Genomic DNA, 18,397 nt, shown 5'->3' on the forward strand with positions numbered 1-18,397 from the left:
GACATCAACAACTCCCATGGCGGTGGTGCTGCTGCTGGTGCGACCTTTCCGGTCGCGATGTACGTGCTTTTCCTCTCCTACCTTGCACTGCTACTTGTTCCATGTTCAGATCTGATGCATGTGCTTAGTCTGATGAGTATGGTTAAGTATGCTTATGCATCTGTAATGTTGGTTTCGGTAATCAAACTCACACGGAAATTGCCTAATAATCTAACAAGTTATTCAGTCTGATTCTCCTTTTTCAGTCAGGATATGTCCGTCTGCATTCCCGCAGCAATTCCTTTTCTTTCTCAGGAGTCAGGATGTTTGCGTGTAATGTTCTCAGCAGCAGTTTAGCAAGTGCTTAATGAACTGTGAAAAATCAATGGATCCTATTTGGTATGGACCGAATTTCAAAACGACTGGAATATATGTCATGTTTTTCCTGAACTGAGATGTTACTGAATGCATTATTGAATCATATTTTTGGTCGTATGGCTATCATACCCTTTATCAAATAAATATGAAGTGTGTACTTCTCTCGATTTGATATCAGAAGTCATTCTTGTAACATATCTGATTAGGTTGACTTAAATTAGGTAACATGGATATGTTGGTTATGTCATATCTGGATTGAATGTAATATTTATTTGCATCAGATGGGAGATCTATGTGTGTTTCCTTCTGGAATCTCTATTTTAACTTATTCTTTTATGTTGCATGCTTTGTGAGGAAGCAGCCCATATTCATTAATCTGCAGATTAGCAACATTTTTTAGTTCTTTCATTTTCGGTGCTCTCAGTTTGACTATTCATCAGTACTAGACGTTGTATTAAGTTTTGTTGAAGGGGAGTGCTGAGCGTCCCCGGGTGGACAGCCGTAGGATGCGTGCCTCGTAAGCCATCCGATCCTCTAGTCAACGCTCGGGACAAAAGGAAAACAACCGAAAACCAAAAAAGAATCTCGTCCTCTGGACTCGCATTCTTCCTGCGAGGGCACCGCGCACGCAGAGCTCCGGCGAGACGCCTTGCAGCACCGCCGCCGCCTTGAGTCCAGAAGCACCACCTTCGCTGTCGCCGCCTTGAGTCCGGCAGCACCACCGTCGCCGTCGCGAGTCCGGCAGTACGACCGTTGCCGCCGTCGCCATACCCTTGTAGCAATGCCTGCAGCTTCCAACAAAGTCGTGCCCACTCTCCCTCGTCGGTCGGTTGCGGTGAGAGACCTCGCCGGAGTCAGCCATGCCAGTTTCACCACCGCTGCCGCTCGGAGCACCACTACTGGCCTTTGGTAGCACCATCGCCAGCCGAAAGTAGCATCGCCGCCATCCTTTTGCAGTAGCGTCGGTGGTGTCCTTGCTGCAGCGCCGGCCGGCTTGTAGCACGCCGCCACCGCCGCTTGTAGCAGTCGCCGGTGCAGCTTGCAGCAGCCACCGCCGCCGCTTCACCGGCGTCAATTGTCGCGAGTGCCGGCATCGTTTGCAGCAATATGAGTCGTCGCTTGTAGCAGTCGGCGGCGCGATTGTAGCTACCACTGACGCTACTTGTAGCACCGCCGACACAAAGTCATCGGCCGTGACTTTGCACCCTGTGGCCGGCCGGAAGCTCGTAGCAGCGCCACCGGGAAATTGTAGCAGCACGGCAGAAGCTCGTAGCAGCGTCGCCGGGCAATTGTAGCATCGCCGCCGGAAGCTCGTAGCAGCGCCGCCGGGGAATTGTAGCAGCGGCGATGGACCATTGTAGCAGCGACGCCGGTCGATTGTAGCAACGGCGCGCACCGTCGGCCACTTGTAGCACCGGCGCTCACCGCCGGCATCATCACCGCACGACCTTAGCAGCACCACTAGATCTCATCTCGAGCAGCGGGGCGGCGTCTAGCAGGGAGCAGCTGGGTGACGTAGGTAGCGGGAGTACGGCAGCAAGTGAGAGGGAAAACAACATCTGCACGCCGGCCGGTGTCGGTGTGGTGGTTGAGCCTCATCGCAAGAGAGCCACGAGCCCACGAGGAAGAAGGAAGCAGAAAGCAAATGAGAGGAGGAGAGAGGTCGGGTGAGGAGATAAGGTAAGGTGGGTCCAATTGCTAGCTGTTTCCGTTTCTCGCCACGACCTCGACGCGTGTCACGCGTACGACCCGGAGGATGAGTGCGTCAAATCCCCCGGGGGAACGCCAGCATTTTCCTTTGTTGAATGGCTACATCTCTTAAAATGATGTCAGTTCACAATCCCTTGTTTACATGTGTAATGTTCTAGTAATTACTTTGCTGTTTTGCATGTAATCCCTTTCAGTAATCTAGCCACATTTTTCTTTTTGCCGGAAATCTAGACTCATATTTTGATCTTCCTTTCGGTCAGCTGAGATCGGTTGTAAATAGGGTGCGCAATAGAGTTTCCTGGTACATCAACTGATCGATCTTTTAGTTACTGGTACATCAAATGTTGCTAACCTCCGCCGTTGATGCTATGATTTCCGACGCTAATGCTCCGCTTGCCCGGCGCTGGTGACCTGCAGCTGTTGTCAAGAGGTTGGAGAAGATCTACACTACACTCGTATGCTTGTATCTAGCGGAGGCGCACCGGGGATCAGCTGAGTTCGCTCTTAATGGGGAGCGCAATAAAGTTGGCTGGTAGCCTGGTACAACACTCCACCCTTCTGTTCCACTTGTTGTCTCTGCACAATGGACTGAAGTTTCAATTAAAGCACGCGTGTATGAAAGGCACCGCGGTATGTACAAGCATCCGTATACATCTTAACAAATCACAGGGAAACAGCGTATAACATAATTGCTATATTAGGTACTAATCGCAACACATGCATGGGCGAACGCGATTTCGACCTCACGCGTTGCCAGGTTCCAAACGTCCGGGTCGGAAAGCGTGAGCCTAATTAACAGCACAGGTGGCCGTCAGCTACTCACGCCATGGCATCCTCTACCATGGTGTCGTTCCTCATTTAGTCCGTCTTCGTACTCGACGTGGCCCGAGCTAGGCCTTTGTCATGGTATCGTCACGGTAGGTGCCATGTGATGGCTAAAGTAAAGGGAAAGAGGAGCCTGTCTGGCCGACGACGGACAACGGATACGGGTATGAGCACGGGCGACAGAGTGACGTACCCAGATTTGAGGCTCTCCTGTGGAGGTAATGTAACATCCTAAAAACTGTGCATTTTCAAATTCATACATTGCATCACATCAGCATGTCAAAGTTTCCGTTTTACAAAAGGTTTTACTTGCTTCTTGCATAAAAGTGATTTATATTGCTAGTTTTGCTCTTTGTTGATTAATCTATATGCATACTATATTTATCCAGTGCTTTACTGGATTGGAGCTGTGCCCATTATATCCAGCTACAGTACTGGAAGTATTTACAAATTTTAGTATATTTATTTGCGTCAGTTTTATAACCTGTAGCTAAATTAGTAATAGGAAACGGAAAAGAGAAAGGAATAAAAAAAAAGAACTGGCCGGCCAGGCCGAACGACACGGCCAAAGGGCCCAACTAGCATCTGCGTGCAGCTCACGGGAGGCACGCACGTTCTCGTTTTTCTCATCTCGCTTTCTTTTCCTTTTTCCTGATGCGGGTCCCACCAGAACGTCTTCAACCTCCAGACTACTACTTCGTATCGGAAACAAACTCTGTACCAAAAACGAAGCCGGAAGAATCTCCCGATTCCGTTCGATTTCGTGTCCCCTTTGTCACGAAAGATCCCTCTATAAATACTCCATAATCTCCTCCGTTTTTGCTCCCTAAAATCCCTAATTTTTGCGCCGCCAGGCTGCGCAAATTTCTCGCCGGAGTTCATCACGGCCGCCGTCATTGTCTTCGATTGCGGCCAGTACTCGTCGCCCCGAGCTCCTATTAATCACTCCATGTTGTTCCCCTTCTTCAACCGCTTCGCCTCATCCCTTTTTCCCCAACTGCAGGGCACGGAACCGCTCGGGAGAGATCGCCGGAGCTTTCGCGGGAGTTTCGCTGCAGAAGAGCTCGGCCAATCCACTGTCATCGTCGATCTAGGAAGGAAGAGACGCTGAATAGCCAATCTCTGAGAGCCCCGTGAAGCCCACAACCCCGTCGACCACTACCCAGGCCGGAGGAGCATCTGGCCGACGGTTTCATTGTGCTGTGCTTATAGGTACGAGACATATCCTCTATACGGCGTTAGATCCAAATCCAATAGTCTGTTTAGACTGAACTGACACATGCTGTTACTACCGATCAGCCAGTGTATATGGTGCTAGCTCTTTCACACATAAAGACTTTGAAAATTCATAACAAATAATCTATAGCTCCGTTTTAGATGATTCTTTTTGCATTGAGTTCGTAATTGAATTCTCTGTAACTTTCGTGTAGAAAGTTTCTCCATCCGAGAAACTTTTTCTGACAACTTTTCGGATAAAATTATTAATAAACCGCGAAATGTTTAATCTTGTAAAATTCATTATAAAAGTTTCGTAACTCGGAATTGAACAAATAATATATCGTTGGATTCATAAAAATGAGAGGAATATTTTGGTACTGTTAGTTTGTACTGTTACGAAACTTGCGAATTTTGCAATTTAAAATCATGTATATAGTATTTTTAGTATATTTTAAATTCTGTAAACTATTTTAATATGAATCCAACGCCAAATTGCAGATACTTAAATTCCCTATCCACCAGTATGCCTGCAAGAGATAGTAAAAACTATTTTATACATATATATTTTGTTCATGGTTAAATGGCTATTTGAAATCTTTATTGCATAAAGTAATTGTTTATAAAAATGTTTGATATCAAATTTCTTTCCAGAGCATGCATGCATAATTTCATTATGTGTTTTACCTGTTTGTGTTGTTTGGTGTTTGATTGTGAATTATTTTGCTTGTGTTAGATTGCCCGGATTGCAACGAGTGCGATTGCGACGTACTGTCTGAACACCGACCAAGGCAAGTGTCACAAACTCATTATCCTACTGTTTTCTATGCATTGGTAGTTGTTTTATGTGCATAATGATTTCAAATTGCTGGCCCTGGGTTAATATCAAAGTGGAGAGATTGCGAGAGATAAAGGTTTTATTCTCTTAATGAAAACAACCATGTCAAATTAATACACCCCTGGGTGGTAAGTGGTAATGCTTGGTTTATGTTGAGTGGTTGCACCGGGGTCATTTCTATGGCAGCACCGTGTGCATCACACTTGAGGTTGGCCACCCAGGAACAAAGAGATTAGCCCGGTTTTCTTGTTTTAGTAGCTTCCAAGTACAACCACATGCTATATGGGCTCGGCTAGATTGAGTAGGTTGTGAGAACTCGACCCAATGTACGAGAGGGTGGTAGGTGTTGGTAGGACGGAGCGCGTCCATTGTGGTTGAGGTATTGCTTCGAAAGGTCTTGTCCTAGTCGACATCCGTCCATTTGAGCAAAATGCGCATCATGGAAGAAGAACGAGACTAGGTCATGTGGGGAATGTGTACAGCCTCTCGAGAGTGTCAAAACTAAGTACTTAGCCGTGTCCCCGGTTACGGACATCTATGAGCAATTAGAGCTTGAAACTGTTGGATGATCTCGTCGGTCGAATTTCTGAAATTAATGCACCAGGTGGTTTATGGGTAGTAATTAGTCTTATTGAAATACTATGTTTTAAGAAATGTTTTGAGAGTAGGGAAAATAAAACTGGCTTTACGCAAATATGAACTCCACCTGCCAAATATCATGTAGCGATAGGCGCCAGAAAAGCCACCATATGACATCTTGCCATTTCCATACCAAGTGTAATGACCCTTCGGGGCTGCAACGTTTTATGTTGCAGGTTATTCTGAAGACGAGTAAGAGATACCGTAGGTTGCGATCTTACACCCAACATGTTCGCCTGTGGCGTGATGGAGCTCTTCGTTTATTTATTTGCTGCTTGAACTATGTTATTTTCAGCTAGCCTTGAGCTATGCACTTTGTAATAATTATACCATGGATCATACGTTGTAATAATTGACGCATTTGCTATTCTGGTTATTCATCGAACTGTGTGTGCTAGCGATTGATCCAAGGGACTAGCACAGAAAAGCACAGAGATTCAATCTGTATTCAGGTTGTGTCGCTTCAGGTAACACCCTTACTCCTGCCTGATCTGTATGTATGAGGTGTAGACAATACAAGGTTGCTCCAAGAGCTGTATCCGGCTTAAGGGAGGGCTGGAGGTAGACGAAAGCCTCTCCTCCCCTTAGCAGCTTCTCGTGCGATTATATAGTGCCCCAACGGTACACAGAAGATGCCATATGATCCTCCGCGCTTTTTTTCGAAATGGGGCTATACCCGGGCTTTTGCATCATGACGATGCGCACGGCCATTTATTATAAAAGATTCAAAATATTAATGTTTACAACTCACATATCACCGAGGATTGATACAAAAATCAACCATCGAAAAAGACACGTACTAACAGTACTCATCAACATAGCCTTCTAGTATGTCGCCAACCAGCCTGACACAAGATATCCTGAGCGACCATCAGGAGCCGTGTGCATCCAGAAACCATAACATCCCGTTGCCCCTCCAGCGAGAGTAGGGCCCAAAGCTGGACCCAATGAGAGACCATATGGATAACCTGCAAGAAATGAAACGATTTTTTTATTAAAAAATATATCATTCTCGACCCTCCAAATAGACCAACATAAAGCAGAAACCTCAATCCGGATAAAAGCCTTAGATTGTCTATATATTCCATTTAACCAGTTACCAAACATATTAGTAATATTGGTCGGAGGTGGAAGATGATAAGTGAAGTTAACGGTACGCCATAAAAGCTTAGCTAGAGGGCATTTAATAAGAAGGTGCTGAATGGTCTCCTGTTCCCCACAGAAAACATCCCATTCCAATGACGTTTAGCTAGATTGTCCTTAGTTAACAGTACCTTATTACTCAAGAACCACATGAAGATCTTAATCTTTAGCGGAATTTTAACTTTCCATAGATACTTTCTCAGAAAGGGGGTATGGTCACACATAAGATCTTCATACATAGATTTGACCGTAAACAAACCATTAGGAGTCAAATTAACAAAACGATCATCCTCTCCATTCAAATGAACCATCATGAGTTTCCGACATAACTGTAACCATGCAGTCCATTTATTACCATTCAAAACTCTACGGAATGTAATACCCAGCGGTGATTGGACTAACACATGTGCAACTGTGACATTCTTATGGTGTACAATATTATACAAGGACGAATACTGTTGAGCCAAAGAAGTATTGCCTAACCAGGTATCTTCCCAGAAGCGGATACTACAACCATTACCCACTTTGAAAAAACCCCTAGAAAAAACTCCTGTTTGACCTCCATTAAACCTTTCTAGAAAGGGGAATCAGTAGGCCTAGCTTGAACCTCTGACAACGTCTTCTATTTTAGATATTTATTATGTAGCAATTCATACCACACCCCAGTCTTCATTTAGAAGTTTAAAGAGTCATTTACTCAATAAGCATCTGTTTTTGATTTCGAGAACCTCAATACCTAAACCCCCGATCTTTAGGTCTACATACAATATTCCATTTTGTAAGACGGTATTTCTTCTACACCATCCAACTCCTAGCTATGCTATCGAAGGCTAGATGCTACTCTCTACACCATCCAACTCCGCATGGAGTGTGTCCCGTCGAGGTGATGGGGGCCCTGGGCGTCACATCCGTCGTGTCCCCTAGTCGTCGTTGACAGCGACATGACCGGTGGAGGGACGAGCGTAGGACTGCAGAGCACGCCATAGCCCTACGTCGCCCCGAGGACCCGGACCATCATCACGCACGCCAACGGCTCGATCCTGTGGAGGAACATCATCCCAGGATAAAGCGGGTTGGGACGCACCCGGAGACATTCGCACCCGGACGCGAGCCTAGAAAGGCAAGGCTCCGCGAGCATCCGAAGCTGGCCAGGGAATGATGAAGGCCGAGCGGAAAGCTCAGCCGGCCAGGCAAGGCCGAAGCCAGCCATCGGCCCAGAACCCAGACGGCAGTGGGCCAACCGGCCATAGTCAATCCGGCTGCTCCTAAGCCGGCCCGATTAAGGCCCAGCCAGCCCTGCGCCTAGCTGATTCCTCATCTTTTGCCCTACCCGGGTCATCCCTCGACAGCCTTGCTGTCGGACATCACCGGAGAGGTAGCCTGCACGGTGGCGCTCCAAACCCGCAGACTCGCCTCGACTCTAGCGAGAAATTGCCGACGGAGGAGATTCTGTTGAACCCTCGTCCCCCTCCCCCCCATGATTTTGACCTAAATTTGAAATCAAGCCAAATACGGTTCAAAAAAGGCAATCGAAAATCATGTATTGTTCATCATTTTCTACTTAGCCCGGGAAAATACCACACACGCCATATATACCAGTGTTTTAGAGAAGTGTCCTTCAAATAGTTTGACACCATGTTGGACTTTGTCCAGCTTAATTTTTTTCCGCATGTGAGATTGATACTACTACACAAGCACCATGTAAAACTTTTAAATCATGGCCACATTTTATGTAGATATTTGCAACTTTTTATGCATCGCATGAAAACTTTACAAAATATATGCATTTTGGATTATCGCACATAAATTTGTTTTTACATGTCTGTCACTAATCCAATTTTTATTTGTGGGGAAACATGACAAGATGACCATTTTCAAGGTTTCATGAATTATCTCACTGTGCATCCATATACATTTTTTTGGGCTAAATCCGTTTAAATGCAAATTTGAACCGTGGGTAGATGAAGTATAGTTCAAACAAGAAATTAAAAAAATACAGGGGTGTGTAATCTGAATGTGTGGAGCCATGGTACAACATATAATGGACAAACATAAGCGCCACATCCAAACTAGCACAAACAAGAGCGAGTGTCACTAAATAGGGCACTGTCGACAATGAGATGCATGTGATGATTTCGTCAATTTCAAGATCCAATTCGCCAGCTAAGTTTTTCGAAGATGCTCATAGGGGTAGAGAGCGTCTACGTTTGTATCGTGTTTCTAAAAAAAGATAAATCTGGATAAAAACTTGCCAAATAGGGTAATTACTGTTAAAATTGTCAAACTATGGGTACTTTTTTAGGAAAGGAAAGGGATTGGGATGGTATCATGGGAAGCAAGCAAACATGGGAAGAAGATGATGCGTGAGGAATTACGGCCGGCGCGGCGCTGTCGGGTGTTGGGGGCCGTTGGGCCGCCCGGCCTACTCCCCAACTGCACAACCTGGTGAGTGCACCCAGTCCATGCAACCCCTCTGCTCCTATTCTCCCAGCAAAACGGTCAGCAACCGCAGCACCTTAATCTGGGGTCACCCAAAGCATGCTATGCTAGCTTGGATGATTCAAAGGTAGTTTAGCTTTTTTAGTGCATGTTTCATGCGCGCGCACCTTCCTGCCGCCGTCACGCTAAAAGAGAAAACAAAGAGCAATTTCTAACAATTAACTTCCACGCAACTCGATCGGCAAACCGCTTTGCGCGCGCCCGGTTCTGTACCGATCCTATCTAATAAAAAAGAAAAAAGAGGATGCTAGACCTCCTAACTAGCAGTACGTACACAATAACACCGACATAAATAGAAAATATCAATGACACGTGCAAACCTTTAAAATGATTTCGTCCCTGGTTTCGACTAAAGACAGGCCAACAACTGCCAAGACCTTGTTCGGTTTGCTTGGTACTGGAGTGGTGCTGAGGTGAAGCGGTGTGCTTTTGTTGTGTCGGCGTAGTCGAGTCACCGCGGCATGATGTAGTGGTGTCTCGGAACGGATGTAGTGTGATGGACATGCGCAGGATGGTGGAGTCGTCTGGCGTCGTGGCGGCATCGATGGCAGGTCTGGCATGGTCAATGCGATGATCTCTCTTGAAGATGGAGTCGAGGAAGACGGCGGTAGCAACTTCTATGGCGTGTCGTTGGCGTATGCTGAGAGTCTGCTTGACTGGATGTGCTTCTCATCTGCTATTGGGCGGTCTAGGAAGGCATTTGGTTTTTTGATGATATGAGTTGGTGAATTGTCACCCCTTCATCCCTCTGTAGGTTTAGCAAGGTGGCTCCGAGTTTGATCTTTTGTATTGCTCTTGTAAGGTGTTGTGAATAATCTAATAAAAAAAGTCGTGTGCATCCCTTGGATGTAGAAGCTGGGGCGATATTTCTTCCATTTCGAAAAAAAACATGGATTAAGGTGGATTAAATCTCTTTTAAGTCAAGATACCTCAAATTCACGGCAATCCAGTCCAATCCAATTGAGGAGTTGATTAACCGAACAAATCCTAAGAGTGTGTGTGGATGCATGGTTTAGCTCCACTCTCGTTTGTCTAAGAAAATAAATGGATACACGTCTAAGAAAATAAATATGTTCCAGCATTTACCTTTCTTCGTAGAACCATTAATCCTGTAAAATAGCTTTTTTGCGACGACCCTGCCATTCATGTAAAAACGCTAGAGACTGGCGATGGGACATGTCAGCTATTTGTTCATTTAGAGTTAGTGGCCAGTACTAGGCATGGGTTTAAAGATTTTGTTCCCTTTCCTAGCAAGCACCATTGTCGCCACACACATTGATCGAGTCGGCGCATCCGACTTGGATACCGAACCTCTGCTTTTCTTGAGCTAACAGATTTAGAACAAGGAGTAAATTGTGGAAATCCACCATAATTCAGGCAATGTTAACAACACTTGAAGTAAAATAAAGCCACCAGTTGTGATGCATTCTGGTGGGTGTTCGACGAGTTAGCCTAAACCGCGGTGTTTTTTTCTTCTCCAATTTACTCCAGAACTGGTTAAGTTAAGTTCTCTTTTTTCTTTGGGTGCGAGAGTATCAATTCAGATTACATGTACCATGAAATGAACATAACACTGTGGCTAAGGGCATCTCTAGTTATCCAAAGATTTACGCCCGTGTGGATAAGAAATGGGGAAAATGCAGAAAAACCCACCAATTGTGGTGTTCTTGTGGCTGTTCCACAAGCCCACCTAAAATGTGGTGCTCTTTTGCAATTTACTCTCAAATATGTTATGTTTTTTGGGTGTGTGGAGAGCAAGTTAGATGAACATCATACTGCGGCTACGAGCTCGAACGTTTTTAGTTTCGATCGGTCACATAATAGATAGACCGAGGTCGTGACGGAGTCCGGGATCAGGAGACCGACCCAAATCAGAGATGCTAAGATCAGATCACGAGAACCGAGTCCATGCAGAGATGTTGTATCCTCCTCCTTAAATAGCCACATAAATCCCACAGCCTTAGTCCGCCCAACGCCCCACTGGCCCGCACCAGTGTCGACATCAAAATACGCCAGCTCACCCCACTCTTGACCTCAGCAATTCATACCAGCGTTGGTCTGTCACCTTGGTACTAGCGTTGGTGTGTCATCTCCGTACTCTTGACCTTGCCAATAGTTCAAGACATATGTTCCCTATACAGATCTGGAATCCAATGTATTTGCGCCCAGATTGCGACATGGTCAAAAGAGACAGACGCTAAATCAACCACATCATCGTACTCCGCAATCACTACCATCAACTTAGAGAATAAGCGGGGCCTGGTTCATCGCCTTACAGAAGAAGTTGAACGTGAGCATATTGTCATCCACCTCCCGGAGCTCCGGTTCATCGGCTAAACCCCACACATATTTCAGTGTTTGGAACAACGCCTCGACACCGGTCCCCTTCCGCGTGTGAACTCGAACCACTGCCATCCATCCATCACTCCCCCTTGCTCATATTAGCTAGATCTTGCTCGCCGGTGAACACACCATCGAGTTCCCCTTCCTTCGAATCAAGGTTGTTCAACGCCCCTAGGCTAACCCAGCCTATAGAAACACAATCGGGGCGCCATATAATTAAAAAATTCGCGAGGAGGTTTCGAGTAGCGATGGTGTTAGTTTATTGGAGAAGATGGTTTTAGACGTGATATGATGCAGGGGGGCTGGGCAGTGACAGAGTCCCGGGTAGAGTCAAAAACAGAGTCCCGGGTCCAATCCATGAACCAGGTCCAGCTGAAGAAGAGGTTGAACTTGTATCCGGACTCCTCCTTAAACGCCCACATAAATCGTGGTCCGCCCAACGCCCCCCCACCGGCCCGACCCACCCCACCGCTCTCTCTCTCTCAAATAAGCCAGCCCACCTCCCTCCTTCTGTACCTCACTCCGTCTCCACCTCTTCGTCAGACACACAGCTGCGGGACAGAGGACGCCGGCGGAACAAGGAAGCAAGATGAAGGTCTCCGTCGTCTCCCGGACCGGCCGCGAGGTCGTCAAGGGCGGCATCCAGCTCAGCGACGACGTACGTGCTCTTTCCCGCCTTTGCTCCTCCTTCCTTCCTTCCGTGGGTTTAACCAAGATCTCGCCCGCCCGCCCCAACTCCAGCTGATTCGTCTTTCTTTCTTTCTGGGTTCGAATTTCGCAGGCCAAGGTCGCGGATCTGCAGGAGGCCATCCACGCCAAGAGTACGTCCCTCCCCACTCAAACTCTGTCACCACTAGTATAGTAGTAGATTTCAGTTCGAATCTGCTGGGATACAATTAGTACTGACCTGAAGCTCAATTAGTAGTGCGACCCTCGGGCTCTTTCGGGCCGCTGCTTTGTTTTAGTTGCTTTAAACCAAGTAATAATCCTAACAGCGTGCCTTAGTCAACAGGCGGATCGTTCATCATCATGCCTAGCACTACTGCTGCTTTTTTTTTTCCCGGAGAACAGCACTACTGCTGCTTGACGTGCAATGAATGTGCTCTAGTAGTTCAGTGTTTTGCCCTCCTCTTTCTTGGTTGCCCTCATGTGCCCTTGTGGTTGGTTGGTTGCTACGGGTCAGGCTGTTAGGAATTTCTCGTCCCAGGTAGCAGGGAGTTGGCCGTCCACATCGGGTCGCTCACAAGCTTTTCTTCAAACAAGAATTGCAAGAACATGCTCTTTATGACTATTTTTCTGCAGTTGCAACCACACACATAGTTCCTGCTTTCAGGAGTAGATAAGGATAAACTATTTGAGTAATAAAGCACCCCTTATCGAAAAAAGGAGTAGATAAGGATAGAAACATCGGATGGAAATTGCTTTGGGTGGTATTTCATCAGATTATTTGAACCGCGTGTTACAAAAGTAAGTAACACCCGTGACCCACCACTGTAAAACATGCTGTGGCTCGCTACGGGTTGTTATGGTCTTCCTGTTTGGGGTAGGAGGGAGTTAGCCGTCCACATCAGTTCGCTCACAGCCTTTATGTTTCAACGGGAGCGAGCAAACACACACTCTTTATGAGGATCTCTGTTATTGCAGTCACACCCTCTGCGATTTCCAGGTAAGGAGGACCTGGACAAGGATAATTGTGTGACATGGGTGGGTCGTGCTTGGGAGTTGGTCTGGGGACATCTCGTAAAACTTCAACTGCATGTTCAAAAAACACTAATCGCTTGATGCAGTGAAAAAGAAAATAAGTTTGCCTCCCGCAAAATAATGTTCCTCCATGTTCTGTCTGAAACCTACTTAATATGAAATTGCAACCATCGTTTCAGTTAATACAGGAAGCACCGTCTATGCATCAAGTCTGTCTTTTAGTGCACTGAGTGTGATTATGCTGCACGTGTTAGTAATTTCTTGTTCCAAGTAGGAGGGTTTTTGCCGTCCACATCGATTCATTAGCAAGTTTTGTGAGAGTGTTCTGTTGAAATACAAACATGCACACCTTTTAGGAGTATATCCCTCTTCTTCCAGTCACACACTTTGCGATTTCCGGAGAAGGAGTACTTAGATAAGGATAACTGACCGGGAGCACGAAACAGGGGTGGTTATTATTTGGAAATTGGGTTAGGGGGATACTTCATCAGTTTTCAGCTGCATGCTAGAAGACGGTGAAAATGCTTTGGCTCCCTGCAAAAAGGAAAATAAGTTGGTTGCCTTAAGATAATAATGTTTAGCGATACTCTGTAGTCTGTAGGAAGCTACTTAATCTGAAGCTGCTCTTATCTTTGCCTGATGGAGAAAGTGTGATGGTCCCTGAAGCAACTTAGTTTTCTTTAGGTGTTTCCCCATAACCCTGTTTCTCTTTCTCCCTTTTTATGATTTTCAGCATTGAATCACGAAGCTGATTTTCCTATCCCTTGTGCGCTTATGTCAGCCATTTGTCACTGTGCCTAGAATCTTTTTCTGAACTTGCTAGGGACACTAGTGGAGTACTGTCAGTGAGCAAAGCACACTTTGCTGCTTGAATTCGTAGCGTTTTCGCTCGGATCAAGAATCCTACATTATGTACCTATGATGTTTAATGCCAAGTTTGTAGGCATACTCAGAGCTGCCATGTTACCTTGTTAACTTGCCATCATCTTATCCTGAAGTGATGGTCACAAACATTTATTACTCATGTTGGACCATTAAAGCACATCTACTGCCATGTGATTGTGTTGGGAGACAGATCACCACAAATATGGTGATGCAGTAGTACTGTTTAAATGTATGAAGTGCAACCAATCTGGACTTGAGCTGAAGAATAGAATAATATTGGTCTGATGGTATTGCGTTCTCAATTTGAAAACAAATGACATGAAACATAGTGATAATCCACTTCCTGATCTTGGTCAAATGTATATTAGTAGAAGATGAAAATATAAATAGCTCCACTCGAGTGGAACTCTTCCGAAGAAAATCTGATCTTGATCGTGGTGAATATTGCACCCTTTCCACTTGTAGTTTAATTTATTTTTTGTTTCCATGTGTATCCCCATGTTTGGACATTGGCCTCAAGTATTACTTCTAAATATATGCAGTGATCAGTACAAGACTAATACGTTTATTTTACTGCAAAACTAAGTGTAGTATGGTCTGCTTGATGCATACTAATGCTGTTCTGATTTTGAGCTGGCACCATCAGTAGTTGCTAATGTTGAGGTCAGTATTATTGTTTGATCTTCCCTACCACATGAAACTCACTTCTCTGGTTGATTTCTGTGGGTGAATTATGAATGGGCTAAAATTGCACATTTCATCATGTATTGCTTTATGCTTTTCTTTCTCTATGAAGAAGACATGTTTTTCTTTATGACGCACAGGTTGCTAATTGCCTTGTGTCTATGCCATGCAGCTAAGAAGTATTATCCCGCTAGGCAACGGCTCACCCTCCCTGTACAACCTGGAAAATCTGGAAAGCCAGTTGTACTCAACCAAAAGGCCAGCCTATCGGATTACTGTGAGAAGGGTTCCGGGTCCCTCACCGTGGTCTTCAAAGATTTAGGCCCGCAGGTCTACTACAGCACACTGTTCTTCTGGGAATATGTGGGCCCTCTTTTCATCTACCCCATCTTCTACTACCTCCCCGTGTATAAGTACTTTGGATATGAGGGAGAGCGGGTCATCCATCCTGTCCAGACCTACGCCATGTACTACTTCTGCTTCCACTACTTCAAGCGGATCATGGAGACGTTCTTTGTCCACCGCTTCAGCCACGCAACTTCTCCGGTGTCAAATGTCTTCCGGAACTGCGCCTACTACTGGACCTTCGGGGCCTACATTGCTTACTACTGCAACCACCCTCTTTACACTCCTGTGAGTGATCTACAAATGAAGATTGGGTTTGGCATTGGGATCGTGTGCCAGATCGCAAACTTCTACTGCCATATCCTGCTGAGGAACCTCCGCAGCCCGACCGGCAGCGGTGGTTATCAGATCCCGCGTGGCTTCTTGTTCAACATTGTGACATGTGCGAACTACACTACCGAGATCTACCAGTGGCTGGGCTTCAACATCGCCACACAGACCGTGGCCGGTTACGTCTTCCTCGCCGTCGCTGCGGCCATCATGACCAACTGGGCGCTCGGGAAGCACAGCCGTCTCAGGAAGGCAAGTTCCTCTTTGCACACCGAGTTACTGAGCACTACCGTCACAAAATCGCATACCTTTAGTTTACTGACGTTGTTTCTTGTGCAGCTGTTCGATGGGAAGGATGGACGGCCCAAGTATCCTCGCCGGTGGGTGATTCTCCCCCCGTTCCTGTGAAGAACTGGTGCTTGCAGGCATTTCTGGGGATCCATTATTTGTTCAGTTCCAGACGTTGATTCTACGCACACATTTCTACTAATTATGTATCGTACTAGTTGTTAAACCTGTGGTCCAAATGTTCTGATCCGAAGGATGGATTGCGTATCTATTATTGAAGAAATTATTTGGATTTATCTGTTAGTGTTATACAGCTGACCACTTGTCATGGTTAGTTTGACCAAAAATATTCATCTTATCAGTGCGTATTCCATCTGTCCCAAGTAAAAAAAGAATAATGCCACCAGAATGTGCTGCTGCATATCTTTCATGCATATGTTATCTTGTTTGAAGGTTGACAAGTTCATGCTGTACATTGTTGTATGCATCCTTCCACAAGTCAAATTGGTGTACTGAACATACATCTTTTTTTTGTTGAATGTTGTGTTGCTTGATTCTGTGGTTCCCATGATGACACACCAATTCTGTCCTGGACCAATCAGCTTTACTTGTCAGCCCGTTGTCAGGATTTCTTGCTTATAGGAAGTATGGATAGAAATCTATTGTTGAGAACTTTCTCTGGGTTAATACATGCCACCATGATATGCATTGGTCCTGTTGTTGCTGTTAGTTCGACAGAAGATTCATCTGATATATATCGCATTTGTTTCTTTCCATCTCAATCAGAACATAAACCTGGTCTTATTGTCACTTTGATGCTTATTATTCATGCCTGTGTCATCTTATTTGAGTGTTGACATGTTCATTCTTGGACAAGTTGACATTGTTGTACTTGTATGTGGTCATCTACACATACTGCCTATGCCATCTAGATTCAGCGGTTCCAATGTTGCCTCCATTACTGGATGACACATGAGCTATCATCTCCTGGGCCAATCATCTTCTACTGTCGGCTTGTACCATTTGTTGCTTCAAAGAAAGTACTAGTGAGGGCCTAATCTGAAGGATGGGTTTCTTCTCTATTGTTGAGAACCTACTTTGTGTTTATTCATGCCACCATGTTATATGTTGGTCTTGTTGTCACGGTTGGTTTGACCAAATACTTATCTGATATTGACTCGTTTTCGATACGTCTCAAGCAGAAGAAAAAACACGATGATAATATTGTCTTATGCTTATCATTCCGGCATATGTCATCTTATTTTAAGGTCTCGCGCTCATCCTTTGACATTGTTGTATGTTGGTCCTCTACAGTCACTAGAAGTCAATTTGTGGTACAAAACATGCATCTCTTTATATTGAACCTTACATGTTGCTGAATTTTCCTTTTGACCAGATTGTGTTGCTGGATATATTCTGTGGTTCTAACCGCCACTGGCGCTTCCAGTATCCTGGATACAGCTGCTACTACAATGCCGGGTGGACCAATCAGCTTGACTTGTCACCTTGCTTGTCTAGGAACAATTCCTGCTAAAATAAAGTACTAGTCAATTTGTTTTTTCTTCGGAGAAGCTTCGAGGTGGACATTTTCAAAAGACCAGACGAGTTCTCGCTGACTATCATTTTCACGTGCAGTCTTGTTGCGACCGCTGGGTGACCTGTTGCAGCCCCTGCCCGAATTTTGTTTAGCATCCAGTCAGTCGGAGAATTTCTAGCAGAATCCAACACTGTTTGACCCCGAACAAAAATAAAATTCACTTGATTTCATCCAAACAACCTCTTGGATTAACAGCCGTATGCAGCATGGTCGCTGGATATTCCGAGGATATCACCATCTTTTTTATTACAATACTAGTGTAATACTATTTTTTCCTTGACAGCATAGAGGAGTAAAAGAATACCGGGAAGATGGTCAAAATATGGTGTTGTATTTAGACTAGCAGCAGCAGGAGGAAGTACTCGGAAGATGCCGAAGCTTTGCAAATCACAAGTTAATTAGTCACTAATCACTAGACAGGGTGACCTGAGAAGAACACTGATCACTACTAGACAGTGAGAACCTAGAAGAATACTCTCTGACGTACCTGAAGGTACATCGCAGCAGTCCCCATCACCTATGCTTAAATTGGTAAAGTTGGGTCCCATTTGTTTTCTTAAACACTATTGCTTTTTAAACACTCATATGTTAACTTAACCCGTATTCATATGATGCGTGCCAATTGTACTCCCTATATGACACAGATTCAGTAGGTACGGGGATGCTGGTTACATCGCTTATACTGGGAGTATCTTGTTTTTCGTAATGTGGCATCTTTTCATCTTTGCCTATATACATTTGGTAAGAAGGAATTTGTTAACAAGTCCCCATGTCCATAGCCATGAGAAAAAGAGACAAGTCTACTCTCGTGGCATTTTTAAGCGTCATGCTCCGCCAATCCCAACATTTTTAAGGAATATATTATTACGGTCTAAATTTAAGAAGGGCACACGAGAAACGGCAACAAGTGATTTGGAATGCAGAACACATAATCAAGCGAGAAAATGATATTTTTTAGTATGGGCTGCATATGCAATGCATGGATGTTGTTTGTAAGA

The 18,397-nt window shown here is 45.2% G+C and overlaps 1 protein-coding gene across 1 annotated transcript; it reads left to right on the forward strand.

The window, feature by feature from the left end:
• The first annotated feature begins 12,097 nt into the window (after positions 1-12,097).
• Positions 12,098-16,101, forward strand: LOC124665172 (very-long-chain enoyl-CoA reductase-like). The gene is made up of 4 exons (XM_047202573.1): positions 12,098-12,227; positions 12,351-12,390; positions 15,012-15,766; positions 15,854-16,101. The coding sequence occupies exons 1-4, from the start codon at positions 12,159-12,161 to the stop codon at positions 15,920-15,922; spliced, it is 933 nt and encodes a 310-aa protein (XP_047058529.1). The 5' UTR covers positions 12,098-12,158; the 3' UTR covers positions 15,923-16,101.
• Positions 16,102-18,397: the final 2,296 nt, after the last annotated feature.

This window comes from Lolium rigidum, chromosome 6, assembly GCF_022539505.1.
Source record: "Lolium rigidum isolate FL_2022 chromosome 6, APGP_CSIRO_Lrig_0.1, whole genome shotgun sequence".
Lineage (NCBI taxonomy): Eukaryota > Viridiplantae > Streptophyta > Magnoliopsida > Poales > Poaceae > Lolium > Lolium rigidum.